This window comes from Crocodylus porosus, unplaced genomic scaffold, assembly GCF_001723895.1.
Source record: "Crocodylus porosus isolate Cpor-Errol unplaced genomic scaffold, CroPor_comp1, whole genome shotgun sequence".
NCBI lineage: Eukaryota > Metazoa > Chordata > Crocodylia > Crocodylidae > Crocodylus > Crocodylus porosus.
Genome location: NW_017728907.1, coordinates 11,744,072 through 11,764,491, shown reverse-complemented (window position 1 = coordinate 11,764,491; position 20,420 = coordinate 11,744,072). Strand labels below are relative to the sequence as shown.

Sequence of the window (20,420 nt, the reverse complement as noted above, 5' to 3'; positions counted from 1 at the left end):
AAACAGATAAAGGAAATCTTGAACAGGCTCTGAGCCACAAATCAAAATAAAGATGTGCTCTGAAAGGGAACTGGAGAAAGAACAGGACAGAAATATCAGAGGTAATGATGAGTGTTCCTATAAATGATGACCTTTACAGAAACTGTATCATAATATGTTTGGTCAAATTTTTCCATTCATTCCCACTCTAAATACAAGAGCCTGGGAAGAAACAGGTTAAAAATGTGGCAGCCTCCTTGGTTTAATGCATTTCATCCAAGTATTTAAAAACTCTAGTAAGCCAGACATTTTTATTCTATTATTCCAAGGAAAGTACAACATTAATCTATAAAGCCAGATGGCATAACAGTTAATTCGCATGCATCTTCACCTATTATGTACACAGGTCCTTGTTTCATCAGGATACTTGGTTTTGTCAAAGTCACTGGCTAAACCTTTTACAGTAAGCACCACTTCTAGAGATAGCTTAAATTTTCAAAGCTCAGCAGACATGCTTATATGCCTGAACATGCAGTTACCATGTGGAATGTTTTAGAAAAAAAATACTGAAGCCAAACTGTCTATAGTTACTACTACAGCTTTACAAGCAACTCCCACAGTGCTCTGAAAATAATCTCCACTAGAAGTTCCCATCAACCTGTGGTTATAGATTGACTAAGTAGCAATTTAAGACATGTAATGTCTGTGTGAACAATCAAATCCCATTTTTCCAGAAATACTGAGCGTCAGTTTAACTTCCTCCCAGAAAGCCCAAGTACATCAATGAAGTGAATTCGGCATTAAAACATTTGGTTTTTTTTCCCTACTTAGATCTTAGATAGATAGCTGGTGATACCTAAGGACAGTAGTAGAGTCTTCTATCCCTGCTTTATAATCTGCAGTATTTCTAGAGACTTTACCTACATTTATAAAAACAAAGCCCTCTACTTGAATCCTGCTAGGGAGCTGAACCAAGCATGTTATGGATGCCAGTACAGGTCTGAGGATTTGTCCTTCCTAACACTTGCACTTAGCTTCCCAAGTGTAATGTTTGTTATTGAGCCAGAACTTGACTACCTGTTCGCCCAGAAAAACTGATGTACAGCTCCCTTGGAGTTGTCTACACCCAGATTGAGGAATGGACCCCTCTGCTGTTCTCAGGGAGCATTCAGTTTTAATGTCCATGCTGGCTTCTTTATGGAGAGTTAAATGAGATTCTATTGTGTCATTTCTTTTAACTCCTAAATCCGTGTACTTAATTTATATTCCTTTCGAAATCATTTCCTTGTTCCAGAAGAATAATTAAGAATGCATTCACATGGATAGGACTGAGCTGGCAACCACTCTAAACTGTGAGTGCAGGGAAAACGGAAGCAGAGGCCAGACCGTGACTAACAGGAGGGTAGCAGTTTATTATGAAGAGGATTCAGTTCTTTCTTCATAGTTTTGAAGGCATATCTACTCTGTTAGATTTCTAGACTGGCTTCATGCCAGGATTCTCCTTGGAGGCTATAGAAGCACTGCTGGCAAAAAACAATCAGCTTAGTTTATAGAATAAAGATACTTGAGTTCAGTGTGCACGGTTTTTCAGGTCCTGTGAATCCCTTATACTTGCTCCAGAAAGTTGGGGGTACCTTTCTGCATTCCTAAAAGGAGCCCAAGTGCTTGAGTTTTGACAGTAAAGAATGGAATTGAATTGGGAGTCCAACTTACCATAGCTTCAAAGAGGGACCTCTTCAGGCACTTTGAACAGTGGGTAAGACCTGTAGGAGAGTTTGCAGAAGAAGTCCTAAGTCAGTTGAATCATAGAATAAATAGTTTTTGTTTTTTTTAACTTCGCTTATTTTTTTCCACACCTCCCTTTTTGTTGGTTTCACTAAGATGTCATATTTCTATCTGGTGGCGGTCAAACTGCTGATAGTTCATATTTTAGCTGGAAAAAATGTCTCTTGTTGGGATTCTGGTATGTCTGCATACAGTTAGAAATGTTGAGTGGGCCGGTTTTAGTTTCCAGTGAACTTGGATTGGTTTCTTGGAGCTCTTTTGTTTAATAGAAATTCCTCTCCTCTTTTGTCTCCCCCTTATATCCCACCTTCTTTCATCAAGGGCTTGCTGAGGTATAATTGATTTAATCATTTCTCTAAAGTAAGAGATGTACAGATGCGAACAGTTTTTTAAAGTCTTGCTTTTTCTAAAGTTGCTTTTTTAAAGTGCATTCTCAGTCTTGCATAAGGAAACAAGTAGAGATCTCATGGCATACTCCTTAGACTTTTTAATTGCACTTGTTTTTTTCATAGAAAATTTTTTTTGGAAATAGAAATAGCATGTGTATAGTAAAGATACTGTTGAAAGCTAGGTGTTACTGGAGGTGAAATATGTTACAGTGCAGATACTATTGAACTTTTGCCTCTGCTTTTCATGATGCAGAAAAAAAAGATCTGAAAGGTTGTAGTAAAATAAAAGAAGAGCTTAAAGATTGAAACATTTATGAATATTTAATTTTGCCTTTCTAGTTCTTCTGGAGCTCTCTGGGGATGTGCCTTGTCAGTTGTTGTGTCCCCTGCCGACAAGTGGAAGGTGGTAGACTTAAGGACCTGTTGAAAAACAAGCTGTACTGCTTTGACCACAGTGGTATGGCCCCTAGCATGAACATGTATACTAGTTTGGCTACTTCCATTCAGGAAAGTACATAAGTTTTATCTAGTTCTTAAAGTATGTTATACCAGTATATGCATCTCCAGCAGGTTATACTACCACAAAAGCTGTGTGTGAGCCAGACCATACAAAACCACTTTTTTCTCACAGCTGCAGTATATTAGAGAGAAATGAGTGCTAACAAAAACAAAAAAAACCAAAACAGCTTAAACAGAAAAATAGTTTCTGCTGTTAAATTTCCATTCCTTGGTATCGCATACATCGTAATCCTTCCAGCTCCCTGGTGGCTCTAGCTTTTGGATGCCAAAGATGACATTACTGTTCAAAGTTCCCGTCTCCTGAATAGCATTTAAACGTATTTGTTCTTAACAAACGTAGAGTACAGCAAATCTGCTTTCACGAGCAACCAACATGTTTGTGTGGAGGCAGTTTCTTTATGATGTGTAACAAGGTCTGAAAATTGGCATGAAAGCAAGTCTTCTTTCAGATAAACCAGTATAATTCCAGGGTTATTCTGCTGTGGTCTATGACATTACAACAGGTTTACACTGGCTTACATTTGGGAACAGAATTTGGTACATTTTCTTGTAACCAACTGCATGTTGAGGGCTCAGCAGAGGTAACTGTAGTCTGAAAGACTTTCAAAGCTGTACACCATAAGCCAAGCTAAGAAGCATGGAATGATATAAAGTATTTCATTAGCCTAAAGTCTTCAGTGTTTGTTTCCGCTTGTGTTTGTCACATCACTCTCAAAATGATCAATGAGCCCATGAAAAGCTGCTGCTCAGTTCTGGGTAGATGCATCTCCAAACAGAGAAGACTCTGCTGAATGCAAAATCATTGGAAACCATCATCTGTTTTCACTGAATTCTATTCTTGCTGACTCAGATGTGGCAGTGGAAAAATGAGTTGGTAATTTGTTTAGCTTTTCTGACTGTACACATGAAAATCTGCTCCTGATGATTGTCTGACAACTCAAGGTCTCCTTGACTTTAGAATAATATGCTTGGTAGCATTTTTTGTCCAGTGGCAAATATTAACTGTTAGAGTCAGGGAGGGGGCTCTTCCTCATGAAGACGGTTATGAAAACTCAAAATGATTCAGCAGATTGATAATTGCTTGCCAGGAGTCCCGTGCAGAAAGAATTTCCTGATAGGCCAAAAATCAGTACTGTTTTAATAACTGCAAAGACTAATGCAGTCAAAATGAGACTCAAAGCCCAAGTATGGTATACTCCACATATATGCATACCAAGTAAGCATAGCTGTCATCAGCAGTTCTTTGATTTGAGGATGAACTCTACCATGATTGGCTTGACAGTCACCTTGCTGGGGTCGTTTGACCCCAGTACTCTTTCCTGCCATGGCAGGCGGTTGGACTTGATGATCTGCTCAGGTCCCTTCTGACCCTACTAACTTTGAAACTGTAACTCATTGATAGGTCTTGAGGTCACTTAAGAGTCCCATCCTTGAGCCACGGATCTGTCTGCAGAAGCTACAGGTCTTTCTGCAGGGGAGAGTAGGCCACAAACCAGGATTTCTCTCTTTCCTTCCTCCACTCTCTTCTCTGCTTCAAGATGCTTTACCTCAAAGTGAGCTGCTGCTTAATTGAGGTTGCAGTGCCATTGGAGTTGGTTAGCAGTCAGCTTCTCCCAGCTCTTGGTGTTGGCATCCTTCTTCTTGAGGTATGCCTTCAGTGCATCCTGGTAGTGTTTCCTCTGGCTGTCTCAGGATCTCAGGCCGCACCCAAGCTGAGAGTAGAACACTTGTTTTGGGAGTTAGGCACCTGCACACCATGTCTGGAACAGTGAATTTGGTCCTTGAAGATCACAGACTCATTGCTGGTAACATTGACCTCAGCAAGGATGTTGGTGTTCGTGAGATCTTCCCATTTGGTGTAGAGGATTTTCTGGAGGTACTGGCGCTGATACCTCTCCAGGCTTTTGAGATGAAATGGGTAACCTGTGTTTCACATCCATAGAAACGAGTTGGTATGTCACTTGCATTGTAGACTTCAATCTTGGTTTCTTTTTGAAGATCATAATTAACAAAAATGCATGAAAGCAATTTCCTGCAGGAGGTGTTTGCACACTGGATCTTGTGCTGGATCTCCTCATCAATGTTCCACCTCTGAGGTGGCTGTCAAGGTAAGGGAAGTGCTCAGCTACCTCCAGGGTCTCTTTAATGGTAATTTGAGAAGGGGTGGGGTTACATTTGTGGTCCGAAGTAGGCTGATGGAGCACTTCTAGTTTTCTTGATGTTGAGCTGGATGGAGGTCCAAAGTTCAGTAGGTTTCTGTGATGCGTTCCAGTACTGTCTGGAGGTTTTCCTTGGTGTGCGAGGATGGTGCAGTTATCCGTGTATTGAAAGTCAAGGATGGTTGTTTTGAGTACTTTGATCTTTAAGCAAAACTCACAGTTTGGAAAGCCCTTCACCCATTTGGTATTCAGTGTTGATTCTGGAAGGAAGGTGGTCTTTAACAAGAACCAGGATGATGGTCAGAAAAGTGGAGAATAGAATTGGGGTGATGACTCATCCTCACTTGACCCCAGTTTGGAGACGGTTCCATTTCTCATCCAGTCTCCTACCCAGAATGGTCAGTCATCTGGTTGTGGAAAAGCCTTGAGACCTGGATATATTACACTAAATAAGTGTAAGGGTTAGTTAGTGGCACAGGGCAGTGCCAGTCCTAGTTTTTGCCTGTTCTTACATTGTAGTGAATTCCAGTTACCTGCATGTTGATTAACTACTTGGTATATCGTTGGGTTGTGTTGAATCTTTTGGTCCAACTGTCTACTTCTATACCTTTTCTTTGTTCTCAGATGTAGGTGCACCACAGTCCCTGAAAGGGAGGCAGCTGTCATTTTGGGCTAGCCAGTTTCACAGCTACCATCAGCCCTCATTTTGTGAGGCTTCTAATGCCCAGTTTGGGGACTGCTGTCACAAACTTGGAAAATGAGGAGAGTTTGTTCTGGGGCTGCTAATGCCACCACACTGCCAGGATTGCTTTCTTAATGAGCATGGCTTTTCTAAACTCAATATAAACACATTTCCTCTTTAGCCTACAGTTAAGGCTACAGTTTAGGCTACAGTTAGGCTACAGTTTAGGCTACAGTTAAATGGAGTGGATTGTGTTGGGCTCAAATGGGTCTCTCTTGATCTGTCAAGATAGCCTGCTTTGGGTTGTGTCCCATGTACTTTAAGAAACGTTGTCCCTATGGATATTAGGTAGTGCAACTGAGGATACTTTCATTTCCCATATCTATACTCTTATCCGCCTTTCACTGGTGAAGCCCCTGTTGGGATGGATTATACCTATATGCCAGACATGAGCATGAAGGTTGCCTTTTTGGATGCTTTCTCTTCTGTTCCTGTCTGTGTCTTCTGGTCTTGTGTTTCTCTCCCACTTCTTCAGCTGTTGTCTGTAGGTCTTTTTGTTTCCATTTTTTACTCCTTGGCAGATGTATGTTATTTGGCATTGAGGCAGCTACCCACTGTTTTCTGGTGCTGTGCTCATATCCTCTAGCAACTTTGCTAACAAAGAAAAATTGGGATTATGCATTGCTGCCTGCACCGTTGGCATGTACTTGAGCTTTTCTTTGGCTTGACTGCCTTCTGGGCTCTTCTGGGAGGGGAAGAGCCAAACGTGTGAGAGAGGGGTGCGTCAATAAAGATTTTCTTGGCCGATACTGACGGCTGATTATTAATCAGCCATATTGGCCGTTACCAATCTGATAGCTGATATGCAGCCTGACAACTTGGAGAGTGGCGTCCAGCTAGTAGGTCTGTGGGTGGGAAGCAGGAATGGGGGGGTCAGATTGAGGCCCCCATGGTGAGGGAGGGAGTGGGGCAGTGGCAGGTGCTGCCCAGTCAGGGAGGTGAATGGTAGCCTGCTGGGAGTGGGGTGGAGCTATAAGCAGCTTCTCCAGGGGGCACCGGGGGGTGGCTCCTTGCCACTGTGCACATCCCTGGGGGAGGCATTGGGGTCATATGCCCCCCGCATTTGTGTGCAGGGCAAGAGCAGGCTGCCTGCTGCGGGCTCGGGGCTAGGGGCTGTGCCAGTGTTTTCCCGGCAGGGAAGTGGGCAGGGGCTGCATTCAGGGTGGGCAGGAGGGGTGGCTCCAGCAAATTTTGGTGTGGCTATAGCTCATCCCATAGCCATTCCTCCCAGTGCTGTCACTGCTCACCCCAAGCACAGCCCCGACCCAGTGGCAGCAGGCCTGGCCTGGCCCACCGCAGCAGTGTGGGGGGAGAGGAGGAGCAGGCCTCCTCCCCCACTTGGGCCCGGGCCCATACTTCCTCTCCCCTGCTTGGACCCCGAGCCCACTCCTTCCTTCCCCCTGCTGTTGCTGGGTTGGGCCAGGCCCGCTGCTTCCCCTCAGCCCCACTGCGATGGCCCAGCTTCTGCTCACCCTCCAGCCCAGTCCTTCCCTGTGTCGGGCCCCCACCCACTCTTCCCCTCCCCCTGCTGCTGTGGTGGGGATGGGGGAACATACCTGGACCCCAAGCAACAGGAGGGAAGGGTTGGGGGTGGGGCATGGGGTTCTGTCCCCACCTGCTCCCCCCCCCATTCTTGGTGGGCAGTTGGCTAGTACTCTTCATAAACACCCATCTTCTAGGGCTTTTCATCAGATCTCAGTACTTTATAAAGAAGGTTGCCATCTTGTCCCCATTTTCCAGATGAGGAAAACTGCTGCACAAAGGCTAACGATTCACTTAATGGCAGAAATTTAAACTGGGATCTCCTGATTTTCTGACCCAGTGTTGTAGTTGTTAGACCATGCTGCATCCTTGTAAATACCCAGCTTTTAAATGCAGCTTTAATGTTGCACCGTGAATCTGGTCAGAGAACTCTCCAACTCTTGGCTCACAGAATGTGACTGGACTGAAAACACTCACAGCCTCTTGGATAGGAGGGATATGGTTTGTCTGATGGCTGAAAAGATTGTAAGCTCTTTGGGGCAGTAGCTGTCCCTGTTCTATGTCAGGTGGTAGCTAGTGAAGTGGACTCTCAGTCCATGATTGGGGTTCCTGGGCACTGCCACTATTGAAATTACACACACAGCATCTCTTGAGTATTTTTTTGTAGTCTTCAGGTCTTGCTCAGCCTCTCTCAGTGGCTAGTATTTTGACAATTTAGTCAGCGCCCAGGTGTTGCACATCTAGCAGAATGGGGTCTTAGGAGTCATGCAGGTGGTATTTGTGAGGACTAGCTGGAGAGGAGCCATACAGATAAAATGGTTATATTGCCCTTTAATGGTTTCCTGCTTCTTGTCTTGTGTCAGCATCCTTAATCTGCGTTTTAACCTGCACAGAAACTAGTGTAACACAATTCATTTGCACATACCCTCAGAGTTGGATGTGCTGTCTTGATGCTGTCTTTTAAAAATGTGGGTCAAGCATGAATATAGGTTTTTAGTGCAGGTGGGAAGGAACAGGGTGAAAATCCTGGTCGTACCAAGTCCACTTTCCCTTTCAGCATCTGCTCTCTGGCGCTAGGCGACACAAGACACTGGACAAGATGGACCTATGGTTCAACCCTGTAAATGGCAGTTCTTGTGTTCTTAGGTAGAGATCTCCTGTATGCTTCAAACTATAAGCATAGAAGGAGGGTAGGAGAAAGGGGGCTTAGGTATAAATCCCGGCCCGGGTATTATGGAAAATATGGACAGACTGCCAGAAAGACAGCAGTGCATTTAAACTGTAATCATCTCAGCATAGGGGTGTGGTGGCTGGGTTTTTTGCTGTTTTTGTTTCTCACTTGCTGATTAAATGCATCATTGCGTATTTGCCACCATGAGTGCAAAACATTGTGTGTGCATGTGTGTTTCTTTAAAAAGGAAAGAAGAAAAAAGGACTAAAGCATGTGTGTGTGTTAGTATCGCTACATTCGGGTGCAGTTTGACATACATGGGAGTAGCTATTATGCTCTTGCTCCTGGAAATGTGGTAAGATCACAGGACAGGCTGTCTCATCGTGGTGTTTGAAGTATAAAACTAACAATGTGCCTTCCATTCTGGCATGTGTCCACTGAAATTTGCATTACTACCAGATGTTCTAACCCATTGTATTGTTGTTGCCAGTTGTTCTGGTTATTCCTTATCCATTCCCTTGCCTTTTTGTTCGGTAGCATTAGTATACACACCCATTTCAGGATGTGACCTGCATCATTCTTGAGCAGGAATGACATCAAGTATTGGACTGACAGTAATATCTGTTCTTGTCTCTTTGGTAATGCTGCCATTCTAGTTGCAATTGATTGGCTAAAAGGCCATCAAAAAGACCCTGTTGATGGATCACTTTAACTAACCTGGATCTTCAGTACTGAAGCTACTAGAGAATGGAATGTAAAAAGCCAATAAAGTCTAAGAAGTGGTGCATAATACTGAAGCACAGGCTGGCTGTTTTTCTCCTATTAAATAAGCCACTCAAATATTTTATTGAAATAATCCAATCTGTCTAGAAAAACAAGCCCAGACCTTCATGTTGTCTTGCAGTTTATTGTCGGTTTTGGAAATATTGCCAGTAATATTACTCAGGGAGTGTGAAACTTAAATGAAGACCTGTTTGCCAGCACACAGTTTCACAGCTGCTGAAGAGGATTTTTTTTATTAAACAAATGCAAATGTTTCCACAGCACTAATAGTAGTCATGCTCTTTGCCCATTTTAATATTTGTACTTGCATTACTCTTGGGTATCCTTGGTGAAATCTCTGATCTCTCCTTGGAGGTTGTACAAAGCTACAGGACAATTTTAGTGAAGAATGCCAAGCAAAAGTTGAGTGGCCAGACCTTCCAGATTTTCCCTTCTAATGAAAAATGAAAATAAACCTAAAACCAAATTCCTGCCACATATAACAATAGTTTCTCTGGCATGATAACATCTGGAAGTTTAATTCTTACCTTGTTTTATTATGACCGAATGGCCTGCTTAAAATGTAGTACAAGATAGAAATATTTGGATGGAAAGAAAGTAAAACATTTCATTTAAAAGTTACTGGGAAGCATTTGGCCATCTCTCAGCTAATCACCATTTGTATGGTAGGAAAATAGGCTATTTAGAGATGGGATCAGAACCACTTAAACGTTGTCAGTTTTTAAGGATCATTTGGACATGATGTACAAAAAAAGCTGTTGAAGAAGACTTGACTATGTGAATTCCTTCTAACCCAAGCCATCTCTGTGACTCCCCCCACCCCAAGACACCATATGTGAGACATGCCATGTTTGTCCTACGTATTTAATTTCTTTGCCAAAGCTGGAATAACCACCAGTTCAATTTTTAAATAATTGTAGAGAATTTTCTCTCTGTTTCCATAACAACTATCATACACTTGCCAGACCCCTTGATCCTATACTTTGAGTTCTTTCCTAGCTTGTCTGCATCTTTCTGCGAGCCCTGGACTGTCTTGAAGTAAGGGCGTAAGAATCAAGAACACGCTATAGCTCCAGCCAAAGCTGTTCAAAGGACTATTTCCTTCCCTGAACCAGAGCACAATGCCTCTGCATCTGCAGTGTTGAAGCTTTTTTTGTTCCCTTTATAACACTGCAAAGTCGGTATCTAGTCTGCCTTTAAGGTTTATCTTCCTCATGTAATGCATTGCCTGCTCTTTTTTTTCCCTTTTAGATTTAATGGCTACAGTGTTCCTTAACTCGGGATTTCCAATGGCTTTAATGTAACCTTAGCAGCAGGAACCCTGTTGGTGTTTGTATTCAGAAATGTATTTCAACACTGAGGAAGCCTGCCTTGACAGCTAACTATTGGTTATCTTGTGAATATTGGCACTAAATAAAATGCTTTTGGTGTGGGAGTTGGGAGGTAGAAAAAGGGCTTCCTGTTATAATTATTTTAATATGTTTGACTTGGCAGCATCACTTGAGCTATGGCCAGGTGGAGATTTGGCTGTCAGAATTCTGATCACCTCTTCAGAGAAGACTTGCATAATAAACTCAATGTATGGGGGAGGGGTTGAGTGGTGCATTGCTGCAAAAAAAAATGGTTCTTTTAATCCTTGTTTCTCATGTGATGCTGTGAAGATTGGATTTGATGATCATTAGTGATCAAAGCTTGCTCATCAGTGAGTATATTAGCCCTTTAGCTGTGATTACTTTCAGTGTGCTGATGACAACATTGGACCTGTAAGTGTTATGACTGTTTTGCTGTCTCCAGTACAGGGCAGTGTAGTCAAGTGGTACTGGAGGAGGAAAAAGAGGAGGTGGGTTGTAATTACCCAAGCTAGAATATGCTGAGGGCAATGGGGGTTTAGTCAGTGGCATCTGTACATAGCTGCTGTAGTCGGCCTACAGCATGAGTCTTGTTATTTATCGACTCAGTTTTCAAACCTACTTTGTAAGATTTTATTTGTACTTTGGGTGCCAAACTGGATTTTCACCCATAGGAGGAGGATTTGCAGCCTATAAGAGCCGCCCTGTCTTCACACTAAGACTGGGTTGCCTTGCACAGAGGTAACTGGTTTGAACTTGGCATGCAGTTGAGTTAATGGCAAAATCGGACTAGCATTCACTACACTCAGTGTGAGGCTTGCTGGGGTTTAACAAAGCAGAGAACATCTGTTGAACGAGTATATATATTTTTTTTTATTGACTCTTTTCAGAACAGAGATGTATTCTGAGGATTATATGTGATTGTTATGTTTAACGCCAAGATCCTAAGAGGGGCCTTGAAATACTGCTGGGTTCCTGAGTTTAGTAATGCCTGGAAGAACCATCTACTGAGTTGTCTGTGCCACTTTCAGCAGTGCCAGACTGCAGAAGGGGCTACAGTATTTAAGCAAGTCGATGACAGTCCTCTTACTCCCCACACACTTACATGAACACAGTCAGTGAACTACCCTGGGAGCTGGTTATTTGCTGCACCTGAACAACAGATGGGGTATGGTAGAAAGATGCTGACTTGACTAAGAGGCTAGAGTAATCCTGGTTCTGACAGATTAGCATACAGGAATCCAGCATTTTGAGCCTGCTGCCTGTAATAGTAAACTGATGCTTGGGGGGAGAGGTCCTGCTGGCTGCCCAGCAGAGGCGCTGGTTTTGCTGCAGGCAGGTTGGCTTTTGAAGCCTTCCATGGCAATCTGAGTGAGACTTTTCCTCAAGCTTACACGTTTCTCTGGGCTGGTTCTACGACCCAAGGACTTGTTAGATGGCTTTGACTCCAGGAGGCCACTGTTGTCCAATTTGTATACGCCAGGGAAAATCTGTGACCAGCTTTTTTCCCAGCTGGCTTTACATTGCTTTGTAGCCCCCAACACCAGCTGTTCATGGATGGTGCTCCACATCCCCCTCAGTATAAAACAGGCTGAAACCTGTATGGCCTCTGACCATCCTCTGGGGCAGATTTCAGTCTCACATCCTGTATTGTTTATTAACGTGTAACACAAGCTAAGCTGCTTTTCAGAGCCACAGCAGTGGGATTCAGTTGCATCTTGTAGTCGAGCAGATTTGGCAGAGTGATGCGTGTATGATGCTGTCAGTGAAGCAACACTGGAAAAAGGACAAAACAGCCTGACCAACGCTGAATTTGGCTGGGTTCAAGCAAACTCACTGGTTCGCGGCCTCGTGTGCACTTGGATGCGAGAGGCGATGGCAGAGGAGTCGCTAGGGGAGCAGCAAGTGCTGTTTTAAGAACCAAATTCTTGACACAGCTGTCAAGGAAGGTTTGCTGTTTGGCATTCTTCTGAGGGATTGGGGGGAAGGAACAGCCCAGACAAGCGCACAGTCTCATTTGCAGAGCAGCAGGATCACGTGCGTAGGCTCTGACGTCTCTAGTTGCTGTGGGAATGTTTGACTGTCACAAACCTGCTGTTGTGGCTGCATTGAATAGGCTGCTGAGGAGCTTGAGGAGGGGTGTGGTGGGGACGGGGTGGGATGTTGTGCTCCGGAGAGAGATTCCCTGGGGGATTACTGCAAAAGTCTAAACCAGGTGGTTTATTTTTAGAGGTGACTTCTTCCCCTCCCCCTTTTTTTACCCAGTCCCAAAGTACATGTATCCATAAAAGAAAGTACCTACCTGCCTCTGCAGTAAATGCCACAGGGAACTGGGAGGGAAGCAGACCACTCTCTTTTTCTGTGGCAATCTGTGCTGTTGTTGAGTGAAAATCTTGGTTCAGGCTAAACCAAAGAAGTGCGAGTATTGCATCACTTGCAGCTTGCTGTTGACAGATCAGCCAGCTGTTGGAGCCTAATGGTCCCTGTGGACCAGGCAGGCTTTGTCTGCTGCTTCCATTAACCAGCTAACTTCCAGAGGTGCTCTAATCTAACAGCTTTTGGCAGCTTATTGTCAGTCACTAGCAGCAGGAGGCTTTTTGGAATATCTTTTTATGAAATGCTAGAAACGGCACATCCCTGTCATTGTTTTGTTGTGGTAATGCCCCTGTCCAGGGTGGAAGGAGGTGGAAGACTGGTGATGAGGAGGCAGGGTGCATGAAGAAGGCCTGGCAGGGGAATAAGAGGGGCTTGAGGAAAGTGAGGGGAGTTGGGATAGTCTTGCTCCAGCCACAGATCCCATTTAAGAGCTTTTCGCCCCACTTTTGTATCACTCACTTGCCCCTGTCCTTGTCCCCTTCTGTTTTCTGGCCCACGTAGGTGGCTTGTGGTTGGGGTGCTGTCAAGAAAAAATGTTTCTTTTTAGAAGACGTTGTGGTGAGCAGCTGGCTGGCTCCCATGGGTCCCATCCTGGCCCTGCCATTGAATTGTCCCATTTTGGCCCTGCCTTCCTTCCCTTTTTCTGCTAGTTGAGTGCGACCTTGCCTTCAGCAGCCAGAGTCCTAAGCCCACCCTCCAGTGCATAATGTTGGTGATGGTTAAGATCTCCAATTAAAGTTTCCCTTGCTGTAAGGTTTTAAATGTTATGGAGAAGGCAATACTGCCTAGTTAATTTAAGTAGGACTCAAGATGCAGGTTATTTCTATTTTGGGCTCTGCCACTGGTTCTTCCTCAGTGGCATTAGACAGGACTCTTCTCTTCTGTGCCTTTGTTTCCCCTTATACAGAATTGGTGTGTGTGTGCACATGCGCTCAGAATGCTTTAAAATCAGCAGTTGAAAAGTGTTGTATAAAAGCTGAGGTAATGGTAATACTTTAAAATCTAGAGGCCAGAGGGCATTGCCCCTGTTCTCTAATAAAATTAACATTTTGCCCATTGGGTTCTGGAACCCAGTAGCTTGTGCATCTTTTTGCTGGTACTTTTCACACCACTGCTGACGCTGGATGTAGACAGTCCTCTGTGTAACTTGGAATATGCAGCCCAAAGAACTTAAGCCTCAGTGGAATCTGCAGTCAGATGAGCTTGGGTTGTTTTGTAGACTTTGATGCTATTAAACTAGTTTTGGTGGGGGGCTTTTTAAAAGCTCAGATCTTGGAGACCTTTTTTGGTTTGGCTTTGCTTTGGTGTCCATATGCACAGGAGCTTTAGTTTTGAGATTCAGAAGAGAGGTGTTGTGGGTAAAGTGAAGAGGCTGAGCAGAACTCTGTGGGTTTGTCTTGAAATGCAGCAAATTTGGTGTCATGTCAGGCAAGTTCTTCTAAATTTGTATTTACCCCAGTTTGTCTGTAAAATGGGTCTAATCACCTGTCTGGAACTTGTGGCATACTTAAAATCTCAATGCAATCTATAAAGCTTTTGAAGGGGCCTGTAAACTTGTATGAGAAATTCCAGGTGATTTAGATAATTGTAGTGTAAAACAAGTGCAAAGAAGTGGGCAGAACTAAGGCTTTGTTTTCAATGGTGACTGTTTCCAGACCCTTCTAGGCTAAATACCAATGTATTAATAAGGCTATTACTGTGTGTGGCTTTCCCTTGTGGAACACTAGAGACATGCCCGTGGAATGTGTAAGCTGTAAATTCTGTCTGTTTTGGAGCTCTTTGGTTTAAGGTCTTCTGAATATTAGTTTACTTGATTTAAAGCTGCTGGGCAGTGGTAGCAGAATTCCAAGCGTGCTAGAATATTGAACTGGATCTTTCCACTCTGGTGTGAGATTTGATCCTCTCAGCTCACGTGTTTTAACACCGAATCACTTTTCAAGTGTGATACTTCAGTTCATACGTATGTACCTACTACAGACTCCAAAGGCACATACAGTCCTATTTTAGACCAAACAACATGGAGGCAAATTAACCTTATCCTGAATTTCAGATGATCTTCCCACTAAAAAACGTACTTTATCTTGACTCACTTGCACTTATTTTGCTCTGCCCGAAATTTAGAGAGGGAATCTTTTGCAACAGACTCAAAAAGCCAAGTAGTAGCAGGGTAGGTTAGTACTTTTTATAGGCTGACATGTTCAGAAAGGCAGTTTTTGATAGCCAGATGGGCAAGGGATACTCCAGGCTGAGATGACCTGGTTTAAAAAGGTAGTGGCAGGTTCTCTTAGCTGAAACATCTTCTTTGGACTCAACCACCATAGAATCTCAGGATCCTAGTCCCTGCTACAAGATCAGAAACAATTTTATCACCATCTATTTTTGAATTCAAGAACCACAAGAAATATACTACCTTACTTGAAAAGATGGCAAGTTATGCTTGAATAGGCTTGCAGTATGTCGAGAACTGAAACTTGGAGTTTGTCACGGATAAAGTCCTCATTGAGGAAGTACGTATGATCTTGTTTTGCCTACTCTGCACTATGAGCCTTTGAATGACCAAAGCTGCATTTTTTTATATTTATTTATTTTTGTCTGCCATTCTCAGAGCACTTTCCAAAGGAAATTTTAGTAGTCCCATTGTATATCTGTACTCAGATTATAAATCCAGTAAGTTGTCTAAATCATGGGTCCAGCACGTGAGAAAAATCAGTTGTTTTCTATCTGTTGTATCAAGTCTTCCTAACCTGTAATAACCCCCATATGCCTATTTAAAAATGGCACTGATAGCTGACAATCCCAGCACAAAAGGTTTTGAAATGCAAAGAATTCACATGAGCAGTGAATGGAGAAGGTAGGAAGCACTTGGAACTACCTGCGTCAGAATGAGACTTTGATATGATCAGTATGATTGATTATTCACCTCCATTTCTTTCCTTTCTCAATGCAGTATGGTGGGGTATCAGCTCAGTGCAAATCCATAGAGTAGATTAGTGAGTTAAATACTGCAGCACATGCATGTGTTAGTCAGTTTGGATGCATGTTTAAAAAACACAGGAGAACAGAGTTTGACTGTTTTCAAACCTTGGTAACTTGGTCAGGTTCTGTAGTGGAATGCTGTTCGTTGTTTCACTGACACATCCCATGTACAAATACTACTCCAAACTCTTGGCCAGTTGGAAAAATGTTTTGTAATTGGAGAAAATGAACTTTCTTTCGTCATTTAATGGCTCAGTATTTTGCTCAAACAAAATCTTATCTGAGAGAAATGCAGGTGTTGAGGGGTGGGGGGGAAGTTGACTGGAAGGAAAACGTTTGCAAAAGTCAGTGTAAATTACCTTACAATAGATGCATAACTCCTCATTTTATAGGATACAGCAGCTAGTTAATGATCAAAATGAGTATCTGGCTGGATTTTTTCTTTTTTTGTTTTTTCTAAGCTACTAGTATGTAATTATCAGACAGAGACTATTGAAGACACCAGTGTCACTTTATATTGGTTTTGTACATGAGGATCCAGGGTGGATGGGAGTGTAGTTATGCCAAGATAGGTGCATGCTGTAGGTGGCTATTACAACACATTAACTTGGGGTGGTAGGGAGGCAAGTAATAAGCTTTCTTGCTTTGAGCAAACTGCATGCAGCTTATCACAGAGTAATAGGCAGATGACACACTGCAAGAGGCAAGGATTTTTTTGGGGGTGAGATCTAGAAGCCCTGATGAAGGATGCCTTGCATCCTTATCCCAACTGTGCAGTCAGTCCAGTTAAATATCACCCAAGAATTCTTGCCTCACGTAATTCCTGGACAGTAATGAATACAACATCACTCCAATACTACCACTTACACTAAAATTGGAGTTTTGTCCCTATTTCTTTCTGTGGGGTAATTCTATACTAGATTGTGTGAAGTTGACATAGTATGTAGGGTTTACATCGTTTCTTGGTGGCTACTTAGGCATCACATGTTGTCTGTCTGAGGCCTGAGTGGCAAAAGCAAGGCTGCAGCTGTGGAACTGTTTAAAATACTAACCACTTGCTTTGCCTGCAGAATGTCTCAGCATGATCGCTTCCCTATGCTGCAATGTATTGCTTCCAGTGCACACTTCTAGGCTTTCAGGACTCACGCTAAATCTGAGATCTGGATGCCAGGACAGGGGATCCTGTTTCTCTTGCTCAGGAAGAGTCTGATTCAGTCCCAGTCTCAAGCTTGGCTCACCTGATCTAGCTGCTTGTTCTTCCATCCATGCTCTTGACTTTCATGGGGTTTAATTAAAACACAGGTCTTTAATTTTTAATTTTTTCCTTCCTGTCAGTTTGATGCTCTTTACTGTGTGAGTGGTGTCTCAGTGCAATTACTGTGTCTCCCATGGAGCAACAGACACTTAATTCAATGAGTCGGTCTCCTTCTTTTGAGAGCTCTGTTTACCTGCTCTTTATACCCTAATGAGCAAATGCAAAAATTATCATAGCAATAAACAATTTGTGGCCTTATTTAGTGACATTAATGGTTGGTTTATTTAGGTCTTGGCCACTGAAATCTTCCTAGCAGGTGACTGATGCCCTAACAGCAAACCATATATTGTGAGGATCTTTTAGTGTAGGGTGCCTTCTTCACTATGTTGGGAGGGACTGAAGGGAATAGGTAAAGTCCAGGTTTTCTGTTAAGAAGTGTGAGACTCTTGATGCATCTTTACGGTAAAATGATCTGTCTCTTTATTTTCAGTGGACGTGGGTTTTTCTGTAGTAGTTTAATTGGTACAGAATCCAGGAAGGAGCCTCCTATTCTTCCTATTTGTAGAAATCTAGTACACAATTGTAAGGAAAGCCCTAGCTTCTGCCTTAAAATTAAGACAGTCCTTTGGTACCTGTCTGTGCTCCTTATGTGTAGTGTCTGTTAGTGTCAATTACCTTGAGAGAAGCAAACGTGGTAAGTTTCCTGCTACTAGAAGTTTACTCTGACTCGTCCAGTTTAGCTCCACAGTTAGGATGGGGAGTAATCAAAAGTCCACCTTTAAGTGATTCCTGATTCCTTTTGCCTCTAGACCAGTAGGGCTACAACCTGGACACGTGCCTCTAAGTGTCACTGGGTGTGTGGCTGAGACATCAATACAGAAGTGAAGGTTCAGCAGCTGCGGTAGTTCACTGTTGCTCACCCTCTGTTGTATGAAGTTTGGAGCCATGGTTTCTGTGCATGTTAAATATGTTGCTTTGACCAACCTGTGCCCTGAATAAACTACATTTGCATACACAAATCCAGATGGATGCTAAAACAAATATGGTAAGAATATTCTGCTGTTCAAATGCAGCTTTGGGATGCTGCTCATGTCCATCACTTCTCAGCTCCTTCAGTATTGAGTCATTTGCTGCTTTCCTTTTGGGTATTTTTTTGTGCTATGTGATTCTCCCCAGGTCTATTGAATACACATTTCCAAGCTGAATCCTGTTTCTGTCTTCTTGAATCTTTCTTTCAGGGTCCCTTTCCTTCTGTTCTGGCTTTTCTTCAATACCACTCCCAAATATTAACATTCTCGTTGCTTCCACATGGCTTTCATTTAATAAAGATGCTTAATAGGCCTTGACCCTTCAGGCCCTGGGCAGGAACACATGGGATTAGGGCAAATTAATGCTTCATTTGTGAATGCCGTGTTCATGCTGTAATGTGTATGCATTGAACACGTGTCCCTTTTCCTTTTTAACCAGTGAATATCTGCTGTTAACATGCTGCACCACTCTGAGCTATTGTGTACCAATGTAAGCCCAGAATAAATTCTGTAAATGAGTATTTCTGTAAACTGTAGTCTCTTTCTCTCTTGTTCTGAGGTTTGCTATAATTTGCAAGGTAACAGACTACAAAGCTAGATGAAGTTAGACCTGAAACAGTAAAAATGTTGATTATGCAGAAGATTAACTGGGTTTGTAAACTGTCCTTCTGGGGCAGAGGATATCAACATTTCATTGTTGTTTGTGTGAAGTGCCTTTTAGTACCAGTTGTCCAGCTACGATGGATAAAGAAAGCTGATGTACCCTATGTCTTTTTAACTGCTTTTGTTTCCCTGATCACTGTAAAAGAGGCTTTCTCAAGCAGCAGTGCTGCCTGGGTTTGATCAAAGCTTATAAATGATGAATTGAAGGAATGTCCAGTGTAGAACAGAATGCCCCTTCTTGTATTCTTCTCTGTGTGGAAAAAGCACAATCGTTGCTTTTACATACCTTTTCCCCTTCTCGAGCTTTGGGGGGACAGACAGAAAAGGCCTTTTGTTTTCGTCTGTCAGCAAAGACAATGCCAGTCGTGTTATACCTCTGTCCTTATCACCTGACCAGCTAAAGCTCTGTAGATTTTTGGCAAGCTGAGATGCAATTGTCCTCCAGCAACAGCATTGCAACGAAAACAAATGGTATCACAACTGCCTTCTTCCAGAGTTGTGCTGTGGGGTAGCAGAATGTGTGTGCTTGATGTTCCCCATTTCTTTTGGCCCACATGGAGGGGGAAAGGAGGTGTCTCTTCCTTCCCCAAGCTGAGACGGGGATGGGTTTATTTTTCAATTTTCATCTTGTTACGTGAGAGCACTTGTCACGTTTGCCTGAATCTAAGATGACTCTGAACATAAGAGGAAATCTGTTATAATTTTCCATGTGTAGAATCCAATTTTGGGGGGGGGGGGGGTAGGGGTGTTTAATATCTGTTCACATCCACACACAACTGCAACAGGGGGGCAGGTGGTAGTTGGGCAGGCAACAGGAATCAAGTGGGCTGACCCCTGCCTCTTGCTGCCTTCCCCCCAGGTGCACGCAGTGGCATCTACCCCCTCTTCTGTCTACCCCCTGCTTATCCTATTCTTGGCTGGTGTGAGTCAATCATGTTCAAATCTTTCACTGTGGAGCAAAACCAGGTTTGTTCTTCTTAGTGAATTTTGGAAACGGGGAGATTTGGTCCTTCCTGAACAGTTTGTGTGGCTGTGGTTACCATGACCACTCAGGATCTGTGGCTCAAGTAAAGGTGTCAGTCAGATTCAAGATCCTGCTGAGTTATGTACTGATCAGCAAAAAGTTAAGTCTGCACCATTAATGTTTCTGGGGTACCTTGAATGACAGTCTGAAGTGGCTGGAGCTGGCTGTGGTGCGTGGAACAACCAGTAGATACAGAGAGGTAAGCTAAGGGGTGCAGCCTGGGGCCTAGAGACTGGTCCGTCTGCCATGGTGCCGTATTTTGGAAGAACCGTTGTTTTGGAAAGAGCTGGTTCACTTTAAAGATAAGCTATGGAGTCTTAAAAAAAGAAATTCCAACGAATATAGAATATGGTTTAAGTTCTTCCTGAATATGAAAACTTTTTATTCTGTCTTAGTTTTCCTTGAAACTTGCCTTGTAGGTATAAACTCTGGGTCTCAACACCTCATGTGAGCCGAGTGTCATTGTGAAATAGTGACACCCCCCGCGTCCCCCCCCCACACAATGTTGAACTGCACCTTCTGTGAAGCTTCCCCCCAAGCCCTCCCTTCTCCCTTGATCTCTGTGCTGGAAGGCAGCTTTAAAGAAAACAATGTAGGAGATGCCGAAGTTAGAGTCCATACGAAAAACTAGAACTCTTGTTTCCAAAATGATACCTCTTATTAAACCAGCTGGAAAATGGCAAGAAAAATTGTCCTTTTCTGCAAGCTTTCAGGAGAAAGTCCCTTCATCAGGCTCTGTG

At 43.2% G+C, this 20,420-nt stretch overlaps 1 protein-coding gene across 1 annotated transcript in view; it reads left to right on the top strand.

The window, feature by feature from the left end:
- Positions 1–4,428: 4,428 nt before the first annotated feature.
- PACS2 (phosphofurin acidic cluster sorting protein 2) overlaps positions 4,429–20,420 on the top strand; it is a 107,760-nt gene continuing 91,768 nt past the window's right edge. Inside the window, exons 1-2 of the mRNA XM_019530574.1 lie at positions 4,429–4,590; positions 4,698–4,780. Coding sequence (XP_019386119.1) covers positions 4,429–4,590; positions 4,698–4,780 — 245 coding nt within the window. The remainder of the gene's footprint in view (positions 4,591–4,697; positions 4,781–20,420) is intronic.